Raw genomic sequence first — 20,634 nt, 5'->3', positions numbered from 1 at the left:
AAAGGCAAAATGCCATTAATTATTGTTTTCAAAATTATCCTTTTTGCATCTTTCCCAAGTTTTAATGGGCCGGTTAATGCTAGAGGAATAACATGAACATCTTGTTTGCATGATCACACTTATGGCTTACACGTTCTATGTTCAATGTTGTCTTTATGACTTTGAGTAGTGCCCCTTTTTCTTCTCATAAGTGCCCATTTTCACCTCAGGAAAGAACCCTATCCAAATATGATAGGTGCTCCTTTTAATATGACAAGGGGCCCTTCCCCCTCTATTTTAATATGCTAGGTGCCACTTTTAATTTGACAAGTGCCTCTTTCTTTTGCAATAAATACCACTTGCCTTTGTTATTAGTGCATCTCTCCCCGTTTAATAAGTGTCCATTTACACCTATAATGAGTGCGCCTTTTAGATATGACAAGTTCCCTTTTTTCTTTTTAATACATGCCCCTAACCCCTTTTTATTGGTACCCCCATTTCGGGTGCCGGAAGTGTCCATTTTCACCTCTCTGGTAAATGCCCCCTTTACTTTGATACATGCCCCTTTTCCTTTCTGAGTGGACTTTTCCCTTCTGATAAGTGCCCCATTTCCTTTTCTATCAAGTTTTTCTTTCATCAATGTGAAAAGTTTCTGTTGGTAAGTCACCCTTTTCCTTTATATATAACTCCCGTTTAGTAAGTATATTTGTGTCTATATTTCCCATTGTCGCCTACAAAACGTGTCATATAAAAAGAGACATATGTAGTTTCAAAGAATTGGAGTAGCTTTGTGGAGTAAAATGTATTCTTTTTCTACAGCCACGAAGATAGCCGTGGAGGAAGAAGGCACAAGCCCTTAAAGAACTAACTGTGCCCTTTTTAGAATATAATCGTGCTCGTTTTCAACGCTATCAAATGTCCTTTCACTACACTCTAAGAAAAAAGGTGCAAAAAAGGGTGCAAAATAAGAGTTTGCACCCTTTACATAAAAATGAACCCTATTGAAGGAAAAGGGGTTAAAAAAAGGTGCAGTATAAGATTTTGCACCCTTCCCACAAAAATGAACCCTAACAACCCAAAAAGGTGCAAAATAAAAGTTTGCATATTGCATGCATATTCATGATTACTTTCCACGTGTTCACATAAAAATACATTTATCATATGATTTGTTAAGCAAATTATGACAATGCACATCAATTGTGTGATTTGTATTTTCCTTCGGCAATCATTAACAAATAGATTATTTTGTCTGATCATGTTACAATTACATTCACGTTTTAGCAATTTATATATATTGATTATATGATTACTAACTAAGAAACATCATGCATGTTTAATATGTATATGTGTACGAGCAAATGTCACTAGTATTCCTCGATGATGGGTGCAGGATTGCACCTTTTAAAGGGTGCAGGATTGAACCCCTTAAGGTGCTGCTATTGCATCGGTTTGCACCCCTAAAGGAGCAGGATTGAACTATTAAGGTAATACGTGTCTCCTAAAAGGTGCATTCTGGCACCCTCCTAAAGGGTGCAGGATTTAACCCTTAAAGGTGCTGCTATTGTTGCATCGGTTTGCACCCCTAAAGGTGCATGATTGAACCATAAAGGGTACTAACATTTCCCCCAAAAGGTTCAATCTGGCACCCTTTTGAAGGGTGCAGGATTGCACCTTTAAAAAGGGTGCAGGATATAACCCCTAAAGGTGCTGCTATTGTTGCATCGGTTTGAACCCCTAAAGGTGCATAGTTGCACCATTTTTTCTTAGTGTGTATTTAAGTCGTTTAATATAAGAAGTGTGTCTTTTTTTACACTAAATGTTTCCCTGTTAGACTACGTTGAGCTAATCCGAACACCTACCCCCGGACAACTACCCCATAAGATAGTTGTCCGAGGGTAGTTGTCCTAGAGGATGGTTGTCGAAGGGGGTAGTTACCTGCGGGTAGTTGTTAGGGGGTAGTTGTCCTAGAGGGTGGTTGCCCTAGGGGTAGTTAGCTGGGGGAGGGGGTAATTACCCAGAGGGTAATTGTCCCGGGGTGGTCGTCCTCGAGGGGGGTTTTCCTAGGGGGTAGATGTCCTAGAAGCTACGTTGAGATATGTTGAGGTTACCAATTGTATATAGGTTCCCTCTTCTTCTTTTTTTTTGGGGGGGGGGGGGGTGGTGCACCCCGAATCCGAAAGACTCTCCGCCACCCCTGCAGTGTAACGTCGAAACCCGGCACGAATAATTATCTTTATAATGTTTATTCATTCGAGCAAGGTATTGACAAAATAGATATTCATTTTCCTCAACCTGATCGCGGTCAACTAGACTTGTTGACGCTGTATATTAGTACTTCCTCGTATGCTGCTTCATGTAGGTCTCTTCGAAACAGGGAGTCGACTTTTGATACTTTACATACTTTCTCAACTAAAGCGAATTACATCGCATTTGGCGAATGAGGAGATTTCAATGCAAGCAAAACTGGACACTTCAACATTTGGCTGGAATTGTGATTCGAAAGACTCTTGTTTAAGTTTTCTTCGTTCTCACACGTTACACCTATTTGAGCCGTTAAAAGAACGTCGTACGCGTTAGGCGGGGCCTTAGTACACGGATGATTATCACGGACACCATCCTTCGAAGTCCTAACCAAATGTGTATAGTTCATTTATTACTCAAGTATCTTTACATCGAAAACAACTCATCTTGTACCTCAACTAAAGGCAGTGAATGCTGTCATTGACCTGCTCTTAAAGGCCTACTGATTGATCATACAAATAGAGTGAGTATTTCATACTGTTTTTAATATGATATATTTTTAGGTATAGAAGTGCCCTTTTCTCCTCAATATTATTTAGAGGGCTTTGTTATTGTTATTTAATGTTTGTGTGTTAATGTGAGAGTGGGTTTATACATGTGGTTTTGGGAGGCGGTTGTGTTTTAATGAATGTGAGGAAATCAAAACATTGCAATTGAGAGCCAAACATGCTCGTAATGTCCATATACATGTCAAGTTCTCAAATGTGTCTGTTTGGTGGTGTTAGTGTTACAATACAGGTTCTTCGAAAGTATGTATTTTTTTTGTTAAGTAACACATTATCTTGAATAAATCTGCACTCTATACCATTCAACACCAAACGGTAGGCCTATTATACAGTTACTATTCACTTGCCATGTAGTTTCTATACCCTAACAAAAAGCAAGAGACTTGAATAGTTCTGGATGCCCTCTTGCGCACGCCCTATACAGCCAAAGCAGAGGGCGAGTCGTCGCCAACGCGCGCTGGAAAACACTAGGGTCACGTCTAGTTATGCCAATTTTGTTTAATGGTGTCTTCAAACAGGCTTTATAAGGGGGAAAATCTATTGAAGAAGAGATTTGAAATTATCGACATTTTTTAAACACTTAAAATCGTGTCTTCCAATCCCGTACAACGGGAAAATTCACTAATAGAGATTTTAGTTATGGCATTGGTCCTACCGTAATAAAACAACAGAAACAAAGAAAGAAAGAAGTTTTAAGCCGAAGTGGAAAAGGAAGATGACCACAAAGTACGATCTTCTCTTTTTATATTTTCCCTCCTATTAAGTTTTTATTCCTTACTTTATTCACATGTCAGTCTTTACATTTTCTCTCTACATGTTTTGATATCCCTTTATTTCCCTTCTATTTTTTCTATCATCTAATTTTGATTTCTCCACTCTTAACTTTCTATCTTTATCACGGTTAAAGAGACTTGGTAACATTGTTCAGATGAGAGAAAGTGGTACTTAGGTAATGACTTCAATGCTAGATGTACAATTAAAGATAATCTTAAAGTTTGAGTGAAAACAGACCATTATTAATGATAACAATTTGGACAAACTAATCTGATCGATTCCTCAATTTTCCCAAGTATATTATTACAATTTAATTACCTTTTTGGTGAATGTAAATCGTCACAAAGCAATGAATTGGCTCTTTATACCATTCCAGACATTTAAGTGTTGACAGATTCTGAAAAAACTGTTTTATGTCTTATTTTCATGGAAAAACGGTTGGAAAATTTGAAAAATGTTTAAGAGAATTTACTGTTAGAGGGGGTCGCAGAGTGACGCCTTCAAGGAAAACCATAAATATCATTGTGGTTTAATAATTTTCCAGGATTCCTTGCATGTTAGAGGGTTAGTACAGTTAAAGGAATATAATAAGTAACATTTCATACAAAAATAAATTATGCAGTTTTTTCATTAACCTTCAACAATGTTACCGAGTCACTTTTAAGGTTTAATAACAAATTGATAATTTTCAGAATCATCAAATTTCTAAAAACAAATGATGCATTCTAATACCATCAACATGGATTTCGAAAGTAATATAGTTCTAAGTTGTCTATCATCAACTTGATAAATTTAACTTTGAAATTTACTTTTGGTATCTTAAACGATTTCAAGAAAGCATTAGACGCAATTGATCATAATATGTATAAATAGGTTAACTGTCTGATTAGTTCATTCGAGGATTACCTCTTAAATGGTTTACGGACTATCTTAGTAACGGATTTATGTTTGTTTAATGTGGTTAAACGTTTTCTGAAAGGAAGAAGATAAGATGTGGTTTTCCACAGTGATCCGTATTAGGGCAAACCCTGATTGTATCCATATAAAATTAATGGTCTGCCATCACTTACTAATTATTTTCGTTTTGGCTTTCTGCCGATGATTCCGACCTATTTTCATACTTTTCCTGATGACTAGGGCAAACTTGATGTAAAAGTGAATAACAACAAAAAATAATACAAAATTGGGCATTGGTATCAAACTTGACATTTCAATCGATGAAGGCGAATTTTATGTTAATAAGTAATATGAAGAAATCAATAGGTATAAATGGTAAACTGAAAATCGATGAAGAGGAAATTAAAGAGGTTGATGTTGCCCTTTTTGTTGAGATTAATATTGACAGACATCTTCCTTTGAATTGACATATTCGTTTTGTAAATCAGAGTGTGGGAAAGGAGTTGGATTAATATTTAGATTTCCAATTTGTGTTCCTAGACGTACTTTGATATTATATAAGGCATTTCTACATCCCACATTTCTTGCGGAGAAGAGATGTTGGGAAGCAGTTATTAGACTAGCCTAAGAAGCATGTTGGGCAGAGAATGGCAATTTGTGCTATAACATTTAGTGAAAGGAGAACTCATGCAACTCCACAATTGAAAAGCTTGCGAATCATTAATGTATTCAATTTTCATGATTTATCAATGTCTACTTTTGAATTTGATCTACTTATTAGCAATTTGCCTTATATTTTAAAGGGACTATGTCCCATTTGCAGTCCAAAAAAATGAAAAAGTTAAATTCCAACTGCATTTGAAAGATAATACTAATTTAGAACTTCCCTAAAAAAGGTGGGGCTTAAAAATATCTTCAAGTGGGAAAATAACGACTATTAGTTGTAAAATCGACTTTAGGGCTATAGAGCCCAAAAGTAATAGTCTTGATTTTTAGACAATTGTACCGAATGGTCATACGTTTTATGCTGCGCAAAGATTCAATCAGTTTAATCTTGGCCATCACAAAAAGTGGGTTATTGATTTAGACAAATACTCATGTACCCTTTACAACTCTTTTCATGTATGTTATTACCAAAGAAGAAAAAAGCCAGTCAGTCACTCAATAGTGTCTGACAGTGAAGTCTAGCAAGTAAACGGTTTTCCTTGCATAATTTGAATATGAGGACACTGCTAACGTTTAAATTTCAGAGATAGGACATACATGACATATTCATAATTCCTGCAAAGTTCTACAGCATTTGAGGTTGGCTGCAAAAGGGACATAGTACCTCTAATAGAGTGCTCTGAAATTATAGAGCACAACTATTCGAAAAGACAAAAATGAGGTGTACAATTACGTCTTTCAACATCAAGAACGACACAATGTAAATTTACATGTCTTTTGTGGGCAGTGAATTTGGGATAAATTACCTAGATTTATAAACATTCGATTACATATTAACAGTTTGATTATTGTAAGACGTGTTCAGAATGTTTAGTTTTTAAGTTCCGATCCTAATATTTTATTCATAATGTTTGCTTTGCTTTGTTTTCTGAACTTATTTGTACCAAAAGACTGTGTTTGACTGTAAAGGGTTAAGCCCAATGTCTCATGGGAATGCTTATAGGGAAAAGCAATATTCGGATTGTTGATGAATTTGAGCAACAATCGTTCGCCAGTGCCGCTCTTTATAACAACCATTACGTTGTAATTCACTCTTTCAGCTGGGACATCTAATAAATAACGTCACAGTTAATTCTACTCTACTGATTCCACTGTTCGGGGGATTTAGGAGAGAGAGAAAGAAGAATATTCTCACGATTACCCACAATGTATTATTAGTGTTTTATTATTCTTATTTCTTCATCGTATCTTCAATGCTATTTGAAAAAATATTGTTATGACAATAAACGACATTGGGATACTATTTTTAATTTACCGTCACAAAGCAATCGCATGTCAGATAAATGCCTTAGTACCAGGTTGAATAATTTTAAAGGAAACTGAATTTGAATCCTGGACCATACCACTACCCCCTATCTCTCTCTCTTTCTCTCTCACTCTCTCTCTCTCTCTCAATGTAATCGAAAAAAATGATGCACGTTCCCCCATCCCTCTTGGAGCTATGCCACTGACTTACATCTTTATCTAGTTTATTCCAAATTAAGTCTTACCATCAAAACCATGAAGGAAACAAGAATGATGCAGGAAATACTTTGTATGGCTACCTTTTCCCAGGCTTTTAATTTGCTGTTCTTTAAAAGTGCACGATTTACCATTTGTAATGAAAGCATTTCCAGGCAGAGCCCCAACCACTCTCTTTCTCTCTATCTCTCTATCTCTCTATCTCTCTCTCTCTATCTCTTTCTCTCTCTCTCTCCCTCTCTATCTCTCTCTCTCTCTCTTTCTCTCTCTCTCTCTCTTCCTCTCTATCTCTCTCTCTCTCTCTTTCTCTCTCTTTCTGTCTCTATCCCTCTCTCTATCTCCCTCTCTCTCTCTCTCTCTATCTCTCTCTCTCTCTTTCTCTCTCTCTTTCTCTCTCTCTATCTCTCTCTCTATATATATCTATCTCTCTCTTTCTTTCTCTCTCCCCCTCTTTCTCTATCTCCTCTCTCTTTCTATTGCTCTTATCTCTCTTTCTCCCCTTTCTCTCTATTACTGTCCTCTTTCCCTTTTTTTGGTTCTCTCTTTGTCGCTCTCTCTCTCTCTCTCTCTCTCCCTCAGACACACATACACACCTACTCGTTCAGACTGTTTTTCATGACCATGTACACCCTCTCATACACTCACCAGCATTATAAATACTTCTCTAATATTCCCATGCCAAATGTCTGATTTGCGATAAACATAATGCCTTCTCCATCTCACTAGGCAAGAGATATGTATTCAATTGTCTGGTTGCCTGGCTACCATTAATGGCAAAGCACCTCATATAATTGTTTCATTTTCAAATGGAACAGGCCCCTAATACACAAGGTAAAAAACGCATGACTCCAGCTCTTTGAGCATATATTAACCATCAATAAAAGCCAAACCCTTTTTCTTTATATCAATCTTTCAAATTACATATTGTGGAATTCATTTACTCTATTTCTAACCCGTTCGATAACATTCAAAATCTAGTCAGTGTCATATGTTACCTTTAGTGGGATTATCATGATTATGCTGTCATACACTAAAAAAAAAAGTGCTAAATTTAGCACTTAAAGATTCAATTTTAGCACTTTTTAGGAGCTCGCATAGTGACTGCACTCGAAGTGCTGAGTTAGCACTTGCACCCTGGCTACTTTGCTAGCACCCAAAGGAGCTGACTGTTGTGCTAAATTTAGCACTTAAAGATTCAATTTTAGCACTTTTTAGGAGCTCGCATAGTGACTGCACTCGAAATGCTGAGTTAGCACTTGCACCCGGGCTACTTTGCTAGCACCCAAAGGAGCTGACTGTTGTGCACTTAAAGTGCCAAGTTTTGCTCTCTTTTGGGTGCTAGCAGAATAGCCCTTGTGCAAGTGCTAACTCATGCGTTGTTTGACATGCCCCATCTACATTTGGTATGTGGTCAAGGTGGATGTCCTTCGTCATTTACCACTTTCAACTCTTACAGGAAACATTTATTAAACCAACATCCACAAGAAGAACCTGAACCTGAAGTTGTACAGGGTATGGAGGGTCTAGTTGATGCTGATTTGGGTGTTGCTGTTGGTGAAGTGCATAATCCTGCAGCAGATGATGCATTTGATGATGATGATGATGATAGGATAGGCCTACTACAAGAACAAGATGGAGCAATGCATAATGACAGTACAAGACACTATGAATATGACAGACAATGAAAGCGGACAAAATATACAGTTCCTTAGGTAGACAAAGGAACATCCCTTCACTGCTATTATGTAAAAATGTGTAGAACAAGTGTCACATGCATATTCACCTGTTCTACACATTTTACATAATAGCAGTCAAGGGATATTCCTTTGTCTACCTGAGGAACTGTATATTTTGTCCGCTTTCATTGTCTGTCATGTTCATAGTGAGACCAGCTGCATTTTTCATTGGTTCTCTTTTATCAAACACCAACATGACCCATGCTATGACAAACAGAGTGTTATCTGCTGCAACAGCTTTGAATACTGATGTTGTTGACAGTTTAAGGAGCAAAGTTATTCAGACTTTTGAGGCCTTGGGTATTGACCTGGAGAATGAAGAATGTAAGAATCTCTTAGCTGAATTTGATTCAAAAACAAATATTCACAAGGTAACAGCTATTATACTAACCGACCAATCAGATCAGGTTATGCAGTCAGCACTCGATGTTAAGTGCTGCATATTGTTATAGCACTCGTTTTCTGCACTCAAATATTCAGCACGTTTCGGTTTCCTTGTTAAAGTTAACCCGTCAAGTGCTGATTTTGGCACTTCAAGTGCAGAATCTCACTCAGCACCCAACATTTAGCACCTCAGTTTTTTGCGTGTACCATTAATGATATCGGTAGTGTAGAGCAGTGGTTCTAAAACCTTTTCCTTGACGGTACGGAACGGATGTAATGTCCATGTAGGCTAAAGGGTCCGAAACATTGGATGCCATTCGCGCAAAAGTTTCTCCCGGTCATTTGCATACGTCCAATGAAGTGACAACAATTCTGTTCATTTCAAAGAAGTGAATTTACCTCATCAATCAGAATTACTTCACTCTTTAGGGCTATAATTGAAATGGCTCAATATCCAATTTTCAGAATCAAATGTTCATATACATTTGTGTCAAATGTTGTGTTTTTATGGAAATTTGTTAAAACACCGAATTAAGTTAGAACATATTGTAACATGACATAGGAAGGGGGAGGGAAGGGTGTGTGATAAATAAAATTACTAGAGATTAAAAGGGCACCTATGAGCATGGAAAATGGACATTTATTGCAAGGAAAATAGGAACTTGTCGAAGGTAAAGTGGCACGTGTCTAAATAAAAGGGGCACTTATCAGAATGTGTAAACCCCCCTAAAAAAAACTAAAACCTCCCCCCCCCCCTTTTTTTAATAATAAAAGATATTTCCATGGTTGTCTGAAAACGGTGACCTTAATATCCCCCCCCCCCAAACGGAGCAAAATGTTAAATTTTCAAATTTCGAGACCAAAAAAAAAAAAAGTGTCCTCTCCCCCCCCCCCCCCCCCCCACCCCACCCTGCGTACGCGCCTGGTTGATGGCCATTGAAATTGACAATGTCGGTCTTGCTGGCTTTCAGAAATAGTATCTGGGGCCTCATATGGACTCAACTGTTGTACACGACAAGTGCCCTGACGACAATAGAGTACTGAAAAGCTCACGCCATATTTAGTTGCTGTCCAGGTTTAATACTGGTTCAAACAACAGAGCCTCCACACGTTCAACAACAAATCATTCAAGCAACGGGCTGGAGCAAGGCAAATTCAGTGTTTGTGGCTGTTGTGAGCACCACGTCAACGTTTAACACATTAGCTGTTTGAACAAACAACTTAGCCAGTATTTCAGCACATACAACGATAGCTTACGTATCTGATATCGACACTTGCTCCGCCGAGACTGAGTTCTGCTCTACTGACCGCTGTGTATGGAGAGGTTTGACACGTGTCAATTTTTATTAAAGACTTTCCCATACCAGACGGTTACTTCTGTCTAGACGTAACTCTCTGGTACTCTTTTGTACCACGGTCTTTACCCTACTCAAATGCAAAAACTTTAACCATTGAACTTACATGTATTTCAAAGCCCAACCCTATTAAACCCCAAGTTGGGTTCAACCTTTTGTCCAAAATCTCGTTTAACAAAGGAAGTTAGTCTGACATCTAAAGTCTCTCCTTTACCAACGTTATCATTGATCCAGGGTTGGGGTTAACTGAATTACTAAAATACAGACTGTTTGCTCCCTAAAGAAAGTCCATGGTAATTGCCGCCTAAGCATAAAAGAGTATTTAGATACTTAAAAAAAAGATCATCATCTGAGCCATAGCGAATCAATTTGGTTGCAGTGCTCCAGCCTCAGGGAGAAGAGAATCAATATTGATGAGTCTACAAGACACTTTTACTAAGATTAATCTTCTTATCATTATTATTAGTATCATTATTACTATTATCATTATTATTATTATCATTATTATTAGTATCATTATAATTGGTATCATTATAATCATCGTCATCATTATAGTTACTATTACTGGCTTTTACTGAACAGACGGGAGAACTTTGCCTTAAATTACAGTTGAAAAAAAATAAATATATCAATCAGTTTCTGAAGGAAAGAATTAAAACACCCCCACACAAACAAAATACAAGCGCGAGATAGGGCAACTTTGTAACCCGTCTCGAATCCATATTTATATGATGTTAATCAATGCGAGCAAGGTATTTTTAGATTTATTTTATTTACTCAACCTGATCGCATTCAACTACACCTGATGTCGCGGTGTCTCAGTACTTCCTCATAGGCTGCTCCATTTTGGTCTCTTCAGAACAGGGAGTCGACTCTTGAGAACTTGAGAACTTTCATACGTTCTCGACTTCGGCCCTTCCCCTTCTCATAAACGGCCCTTTGTTGTCTAGGCAGAGAATGACGTCATTGACCTGCACTTAAAGGCCTACTGATTGATTATACAAATACGTTGAGTATTTCATACTGTTTGTAATATGATATACTTTTAGGTATAAGAAGTGCTCTTTTTCACCTCAATATTATTTAGAGGGCTTTGTTATTATTATTTAATGTTTGTGTGTTAATATGAGTGTGGGTTTTGAGAGGCGGTTGTGTTTTAATGAATGTGAAGAAATCAAAACATTGCAATTTAGAACAAAGAAGAAAACATGCTCTTAATGTACATATACAAGTCAAGTTCTCAAATGTGTCAGTCTGATGGTGTTATTTTTACAATTCAGGTTGTTTGAACGTATGTATTATCGAAAAAGTAAGAAATTATCTTGAATAAATCTGCACTCTATACCATTCACCACCAAACGGTATAGGCCTACACATACAGTTTTTTTTATCACAATATCACTTGCCATGTAGTTTCTATACCCTAACAAAAAAGCATGTGACTTGGGAAGTTCTGGCTGCCCTCTTGCGCACGCCCTAAAGCTAGAGCAGAGGGCGAGTCGTCGGCAACGCGCTACACTAAAATTAAGGAAGAAATGCAGGCTACTTAAGTTCACTGTTCACATACCTAGTGTGTATCGTTTGTGGTGTTTAAGTAATGAAACTCAGGACCAAAATTACCACACCCCCCCCCCCAAAAAAAAAACAAAAAAAAAAAAAAAACCGTTCGACCCAGATGAGATGGGACTGACTACTCATGATATCGTGATGACCTTCATGCATGTTTGGAGACTTAAATTCAGTTCCCCGTTAGATACACTTTAAAATCGTATTTTTATACATGAAATAAAGTATGAAATATTTTTTCTACATTATCAGTACTATGCCTTTTTGATAAATATTTTGATCTTACTTCTAAAATAGCACTGAATATTTTGTTTTCTTAAACTAGAAACGCCAAAAGATTGCTTGCGGGGACGAGAAACTACAAATCATTTTTACTTGGCCTTAGTTTGGAAGAATGCAAAAGCAGCAATATCCCCTGAAAAGAATAGCTCTTCAAATAGTTCACGCATAATTGATTCCTTGTGTAGTGTAGTGACGTGCTGATAATACTTTATATTGACACTCGTTTTCATAGCTATTCGAAACATTAATTATTTCAATTTCTTTCGTTGTTGGCATACAGAATAACTGGTACACAATGACAATTAATCTCTCTCTCTCTCCCTCCTTCAGCCATCCATTCAGTCATTCTCTTTCTCTATGACTGTCTCCCGGCCACCCCCCCTCTCGCTCTCTCTCTCACACACACACATTTAATACTTCAATTTCCCCTTTCTCTCCCTTTCTCTCACTTACAATCACTCAAACACTCTATCACTTTAATATTCACTTTCTCATTAATTGTCTTTTTCTCTGTCCTACTTGCTCATTTTATTTCTATCTCACTCTCTCTTCCTCAATTGATCTCCTTCTTTTATTCATACCTACTAATTCAGCAAAATCACTCACGTTTCCCCCTCGGTTAATCCCTCTCTCCATTCGCCCCCTTCCAGCTTATCGTGCATGGTGCCGACGTACACCCCACCCCACCCCACCCCCAACAAAAACACTTGAAGATGCAGTGGAAATGATGTACGAAACTTGCAGTCATGGCAGTGGTTGTGCCAATGTGGGCTGCCAAGAAGAAGACAAAAATGCACCCCTCACAATATACATCGAAACGCATACACCTCACACCCTCCGTCCGTGTGTGTGTGGATGTGTGTGTGTTTGTGTGTGTGTGTGTGTGTGTGTGGAAGGGCCACACCTTTTGTCTATCTGCTAGTGGATATGACTCTGAAACTTGCTCTCCTTTCAAGTAGAAAAGAAAAAAATATATACAAATCACTAAAGAAATAATATATATATATATATAGGCGTGAAGAAAAAGGTCTAGGAGCGTGAGACGTAGCTGTACTTTACAAGTTTATTACGAGCTTTCGGAACACCCGTTGTCAGAGTTGAGAATTGTCGCACTTTTATATATATGCCACTTTTTTGCTCAAAATTTGATAGAATGTAATAAATCACGATTTTTGATTTTCGGCCCAAATATGTATTATTTTGTTTAATAAAGACCTTTCGGTCGATATTACTTTTTTCATGATTTTGAAGTAATAAACGTGTCTAATGTCACTTTGCTATTTAAGTCTTTTTGTATACACTAAACGTTTGCCACTTTAGACTACGATGAAATATTCTTACCCAACTGCTAAATAATCATCTTGTAACCTTCCATCTTTTAAACCCCTTGCCTTTTGACTTTCATAAAGGTCAAATTTTGTTCTTCGTTCAAGAAATATATAGATTATCCCATATAAAGGGGTTTTTCTAACTCAAAGCATCTCCATTGACATTAACATATGTCATTTATGTTAAAAAGATACATAATTTCCAAACGTGCTATGACAAGGTGTTTATATCACCCCTCATTTTTCTCAAAACAATATATTTCTCATAGCCTACTTAGCATATGCCACTAATTTAAAGCGACTGAGAGCAATGTTTTCTCGAATGTCCCCCATGACTCGCTTGCTAAGTTTGCTTGGATTTATGGTAGCCCTATCTCATTAAGTAATATTTTTCAAAGTTCTTACTCCTTCTTTTATTATAATATTGTGCTTTATGACCCCATCATGAAGGGGGATATCATCTCAATAATAAGATCTAATTGGGCCCAATGCGACCTTACAAATCTTAATATATTGGCTCGCTTGCCTCCTTCGTTCGCAAATGAATCTTCAGACAGTTACACACATCTGCAAAGTATGGTGCTGAAGCATGACAAAAGAAATGTTGAAGATCATGCCTAATACAATGTAAGGATATTTACCAAAGTCTAAAACCTGTTTTCCTTTCGTTTTGGGATCACACTTTTTTTGCAGCAAGTGCAATTTTTTGTTGATGCACCCCCCCCCCCCCTCTCCCACTTTGAAAGACGCTCCGCCACCTCCGCAGTGCAACATTGGAACCCGTCACGAAAACATCTTTAAAAAAACTCTTTTAATGTTAATCCATGCGAGCAATATATTATAATTAAAAAAACACAATTATTTCCTCAACTTGATCGCGTCCAACTAGGCTTGTTGACGTATATGTTAATACTTTCACGGAGGTTGTTTCTAAACTCAGGCAAGCTACATCGTATTTTGAGAATGAGGAGCTGTCAATGCAAGAAAAAGTTGACACTCCAGAATTAGGCTGGAATTGTGATGCGAAAGTCTCTTGTTTAAGTTTTCTTCATTCTCACAGTTTACACCGGTTTAGGCCGTTTATGAAACGTCGTACGCGTTGAGCAAAGTTAAGTACACGGAATATTATTACGGACAACATCCCTAACGAGTTATTTATAGTTCATTTCTTGTTCAATTATCATTATATCAAAAGAACTCATCGTTCACCTAAACTAAAGCCTTAAAGACCTACTGATTGATGATACACATAACTTGAATACATGTAGTTTCTTACTGTTTTATATCTTGAAAAATAATCATTTGTAGGAGACATAGAGTAATATTTGTGAATCCGTGACGTAACACTTTCAGGAGATGATTATGTTTGGTCCCTCCCCCCTTTTTTTCTCTTTTTCATGAGAGCCCGGTAGAGTATATTAAATAGATTTTATAGATACAAAGTCATGATATGTCCAAATGATATGATTTCATGATACGTCGCCGGACTGTCGATCAAAAGGTCCGCGGTTCGTGTCCCGCCGCGGCACTTATGTCCTTTGGCAAGACATTGATCTATATTTGCCACACTCAACCCAAGTGATGTAAGTGGGTACCTGGCAGAAATTAATTCCTTAAAATGCTGGAGCGCTGTAATGGCAGCTAGGCTAAAGCCGGGGTAATAATACCCTCGGAATAGAATTTCTAGATGGACGGCGCTATAGAAATGCCTATTATTATTATGATGATTATTATATCGATAACGAGGGTCGAGGCAATTAGCATATTTTACCCCTGGCCAGTTTTTGATGTGAAATGAGCATATTTTCGGTTCATACCGTTTCCAAGCAACCCTGCAACCACCAGCTGAGCGAGAGGCAGTTTACTGTAGGGTTCTTCCCCGAGGTTCAGGCTGTAATGCCGTCTTGCGCACACACTAACAAAAAACTAAAACAAAAAAAAGATAATTAATTAATTAATCAAGGATTCAATTTGGAAACCGCTATTAATTTCAGAAGATTTACTTGATACTACACCAATCGAAACAGATGGAAATGACCACTCATGCTATCGTGATAAACCTGATGCATGTTTTGAAACTTTAATTAAGTTCCCCGTTTAATACCCTAATCTTTAAAATGGTAGCTTGTGACATAAAATGAAATCATATTTTTTGCTTTTAATTATTAGTATTAAGCTTTTTCTCTTAAATTTATTTTTGATCTACGTCTAATATATCACCGAATAGTCTTTATTTTATCTTAAACTAAATATTTCAACAACAAAAAGGAATACAAAAAGAGGCGGGCGCCCAATTTTTTTCCAGAGACGAGAAACTAGGAATATTTGTTCACTTGGCCTCAGTGTGGGCGAATACGAAAGCGGCAATGTCCCTTGACAAGAATAGCTCTTCAAATGGTTCACGCATAATTGACTATTATGCAGTGTAGTGAGGTCGTGATAACATCTTGATATAGACTCTTTTTCATAACTATTCCAGACATGACATATTGATTTTGCTTTTGGTATGCAGAATAACAAGTACACAATGACAATTAGTCTATCTCTCTCTCTCTCTCTCTCTCTCCCTCCTTCAGCCATCCATTCAGTCATTCTCTTTCTCTCTGTCTGTCTTCCGGCCCTTCTCTCTCTCTCTCTCTCTCTCTAACTTAGCATTCCAATTTCCCTCTTAGTAACTCTCTTTCTCCCCCCTCGCTCGCTCTCTCTCTCTCTCTCTCTCTCTAACTTAACATTCCAATTTCCCTTTTAGTTACTATCTTTCTCCCCCCCCCTCTCTCTCTCTCTCTCTGTCACACACACATATTCACTAATACCAACTCTCTTTCTCTCTATATCCCTCTCTCTTTCTATCTCTTTCCCTCACATACATAATCATTGGCACGCACACATGCCCGGATCCTTCGTCAGCGTGTTTGTTCGTTTGATTGTGTAAAATTGCCGTGCCACATCGATACCAGTCACGAATACACATTTCTATTATGTTAGTCCATGCAAGCGACGCATTGTTAAATTTCTTTTATTTTCCTCAACTAGATCACGTTCAACTATAGACTTGCTGGCGCTGACTTCAGAGGCGGCACTCCGGGGGAGGGGGGGGGGGGGTACCGCCCCCCCCGAAGTGCAGACCCTTTTACATAGGAAAAGTGCCCCTTTCACTTCAGATAATTTTCCCCCTTTTTTATAATAGGTGTCCGTTCTACATTATTATAAATGCCACTTACTACCCCTGATAAGTGCCACCTTTACCTCTGATAGTTGCCTCCATTCAATTTTGAGTGTTCCCCTTTAACTTTGATAAGTGTCTTGTCCTTCTTCTTGTCCCCTTCTAATAAGTGGCCCTTTACTTAAGAAGCGAGGGGGGGGGGGGGGGAATAAGAGGACACTTTTTTTTTTTTGGTCGCGAATTTTTTTTAATTGACATTTTGCTCCGTTAGGGGGGGGGGGGTAAGGTCACCTTTTTAGGTCAGCCATTGGCATATATATATATATATATATATATATTTTTTTTTTTTTTTTTTTTTTTATAATATTTTTTAAAATATATATATTATATATATATTTTTTTTTTTTTTTTTTTTTTTTTGGGGGGGGGGGGGGGGGGGCCGGGGGGACATTTGGGGCGAATTTAGGGCTGATTTTAACATTTTTATTTTGGGCCTGGAGGGCACGTGCCCCCTGTGCCCCCCTCCCCCTCCCCTGGATCCGCCACCGCAGATATCATGGAAAATGTTCTTGTATTTTATATTTAGCAAACCAATCTCACAAACAAATTCACTACCAAGTGTCGTCTAATCCGCCGATTGTCGTCTGCTATATACGTCCAGCGAGCGAAAATGAGACAACCGGAGCAATATGTAAATAACTACATTCATGATCAAGATCCCCCTCCCCCCCCTCTCTCTCTCTCTCTCTCTCTCAATCGATCTCTTTCTTTTATTCATACCTACCAACTCAACAAACTCACTCCCGTTTCGTTCTCTTTCGCTGTCTTCTATTGACATACACACTCAGTTAATCCCCCTCTTCATTTGCCCCATCCAGCTTATCGTTCATGGTACCGGTATACTCTAAAAATATTATCGATAGTGCCTTGGATGAAAGTTGTATGTCATTCATGTATGCAAGGTGATCATATGATATCTTAATGACTGTAACTTAATATGACTCAAATTTCGATTATAATCAAACGGTCAGCTGAAGTTATTACATGATTACCGTTTATTCCATGTTGTTAAAATACATTAATATTATTTTCTGAAATCTCCAATATTTCTAGCGGTCACGTCAATCACTTGTTTATTACAATTGTGTAAACATTTAATTTTCTTTGATTCGTTTCAGTAAAAACAAGAATATCAATTTTTCTCACTGTTTCCCAATTACAAACATATGAACTTTGACTAACACCTGTGTTAAGTTAAATTGTTAATAAAGTGAGAAACTTGAAATATATTAATATATAGACATGCTTTACAATACAATACAATAAAGTCATTTCTATAGCGCTCTTACAAACTAACCGTTGTTTCACAGCGATTTACATAAAAGTTATCAAATAACCTATTGTTGATCATGGTCAAAGAGGAGAGTTTTGAGACATTTTCGGAAGACATCCAGCGAAGGTGCTAATCGAATAAAACGTGGAAGCTCATTCCAGAGTCGAGGAGCACATGCACGGAAGCATTGTCAGCTTTGGTGTACGTTCGAGGAACGTGTAGCAGGTCGCTGTCAGTACACGAGCGAAGGCCAGGACGAGCAGATTGGTAGGGTACGATGAGAGAATTGAGATACACTGGAGCTTTGTTTTGGATGCACTTGTAGACAATCGTCAGGATCTTGAACTCAATGCGTTGCTTGATTGGAAGCCAATGTAGTTCTTTAAGCAACGGGGTGACATGATCGTGTTTACGGGCCAAGTAGATCAGCTTTGCTCCGCGATTCTGAATCTTCTGGAGACGCTTTATTTGTGATGACTTGATCCAATACAATAATGAATTGGCATAGTCAAGACGAGACAACACAATAGCTCGGACAGCATGCTCACATGCTTTCGCATCTACGAAAGGTGTGATACGAGCTATATTTGATAGGTGGTAGTGAAGTCCACGACAGAGGGTTGACACATGACGATCCATCTTGAATGCTAAATCAAACTCCACACCAAGACTTTTTGCAGCAAATGTTGGATTGATCGAGAGGCCAGAAATCGACAGTTTGACATCAGATGCATACTGCCGTGCTTGTGGGGTAGATACTACAAGAAACTCAGTTTTGTCACAATTTAGCTTCAGCATATTACACGCCATCCATTTCTGCAGATACTCAACACAGCTTGATAAAGATGAAAGAGCATGGTTCACTGATTATGTACTCCTAGGATCAGCAAAAATATACGATAAAATATCGTCTGCATATGAGTGATAGCGCACACCTTCATACTGTCCAATTATGTCCGATAGTGGTTGCGTGTACATGCTGAAGAGTCGCGGCCCGATTACTGATCCTTGCAGTACGCCGTAATCAAGAGACTGTTGAGTAGATAGTTCACATGTTACTTTGCATCTGCTGGTGCGACCCGACAGGTAAGAAGTGAACCAGGACAAAGCACTACCTGTGATATTAAACACTTCGGAGAGTCGATCAAGAAGGATTGTATGATCTACTGAGTCAGAGGCAGCTGAAAGATCCAGGAGAATAACAAAAGTCACACGTTTCATGTCCATAGCCTGCAGGATATCATTCTTCATCTTCAAAAGTGCTGTCTCCGTGCTATGATGCTGTCGATAGGCTGACTGACAATCACTGTTTAGCTCATTCAATGTGTTTTTAAAACATATGAATTTTTCAAAAATTCCAATGTTCTGTTTCCGTTACCATGGTAATGGTCCGTTGAGGTCACACCCACAGCCAACATTAGAGCGAAAAGCACTTTCAGTAGCCAAGGGTCCTAACTATCTCTTTTTCTCAATTAATCTCTTTCTTTCTTTTACGCCTATATATTCAATTTCTTACAAATTCATTCCAACTCCCTTTCTCTCTCTTCCATTGATCCATACACTCAATCTCTCTATTCGGCGTACACCTCGCCGCCACCCACCCCCCCCCCCCCCACCCCCAAATGCTTGAAGTTGCAGCGGAAATGATCCACGGCAATTGCAGTCGTGGTAGTAGTTGGGCGGATCTCAGCTGCCTAGAAACGATACGTTCATCACAAACACATAATTATATACACCCTTACACATACACAACAATACTTTAGGTTCGGATGGAGTTGTTAAACGCCCCTATATAATAATTGGACTCAATGTTTTCCCATATCGCGGCGCACACAGACCTACTTTTTCCAAAGGAAGAGGTATGGTTGCCCATCAAGGAAATATCTGCCTGTAAAGGAAATGTATTTGTTTCCTTCAACTGTAATGGCTCTGAATTGATGGATTTAAATCAATATAAATTTACATCCTGTAATTTTCGTTGATGTATTTATCCTGAGGTTCATTTTAATGTCAAATTATCATATCATTAATGAGATATTAAATTTTGAAAAATATGTGTTGCTTTGTCAAAAGTAGCAACAAAATATATTCATCAAGAAGTTGAGCAATAACGCAAGGCAATACCATCAAGAGATAAGTAAGACTTCGTCGTGTTGCATTCACGAGGGGGGCACAGAACGGTATATCTGACAACTGAAAATGAAAACAACAGAGTGATCATGGTGATAACTATAGTCCGCCATGTAATCTGGTGAGGTTGCCGGATGATCCTTACGTGATAAGGACATTATGATGTGAATTGTTTGTATCTTAATAATAATTGTTGGTCATGGTTATATTTTTATATTCTTTTTGCAAATAATTTTTCAAAAATGTGATAAAATTTGCTGCGATATTTTGAATAATAAGAGCATGCACATTTCTTTTTTTAAGGTACCAATGTTTGGATAAAATAACATAAATCTTTGCTTTAAAAAGAAAAGATAATTGTATTGTCTGCATATCATGATTATGGAGACTTAACTGGAAATGGATTTGATATCACATTTTTCTGTCTATATAATTTTTTTTCCACAGCATTATGGAGCCTTTGCAGGACATCGAGCTGATATCACTAGCTGAAGACATAGGTCCGGGCAAATACTCAAAACTGTGCAACGCTCTGGGGTATTCCTATGCAGTAAGTCAATCACACATCGTCAAACATCTCAACAACGTCAATGAAGCTCTGGTGGAGCTCCTCATCAAATGGAATAACAATCAAGGAGACAGCACCCAAACTCGATCCATACTAGCAAGCAAACTCCATGAATTACGACTTGGCAATTTAGGTGATAGACTAT

At 37.9% G+C, this 20,634-nt stretch overlaps 1 protein-coding gene across 1 annotated transcript in view; it reads left to right on the top strand.

Moving 5' to 3' along the window:
* The first annotated feature begins 20,372 nt into the window (after positions 1–20,372).
* Positions 20,373–20,634, top strand: part of LOC105436771 — a 3,188-nt gene continuing 2,926 nt past the window's right edge. Inside the window, exon 1 of the mRNA XM_030994040.1 lies at positions 20,373–20,634. This exon is cut by the window's right edge and continues 6 nt beyond it. Within this exon, the coding sequence (XP_030849900.1) occupies positions 20,373–20,634 (262 nt within the window).

Source organism: Strongylocentrotus purpuratus, unplaced genomic scaffold, assembly GCF_000002235.5.
Source record: "Strongylocentrotus purpuratus isolate Spur 01 unplaced genomic scaffold, Spur_5.0 spur5_scaffold_20, whole genome shotgun sequence".
In the NCBI taxonomy this organism is placed as follows: Eukaryota; Metazoa; Echinodermata; class Echinoidea; order Camarodonta; family Strongylocentrotidae; genus Strongylocentrotus; species Strongylocentrotus purpuratus.
This window is presented reverse-complemented; position numbering and strand designations above follow the sequence as displayed.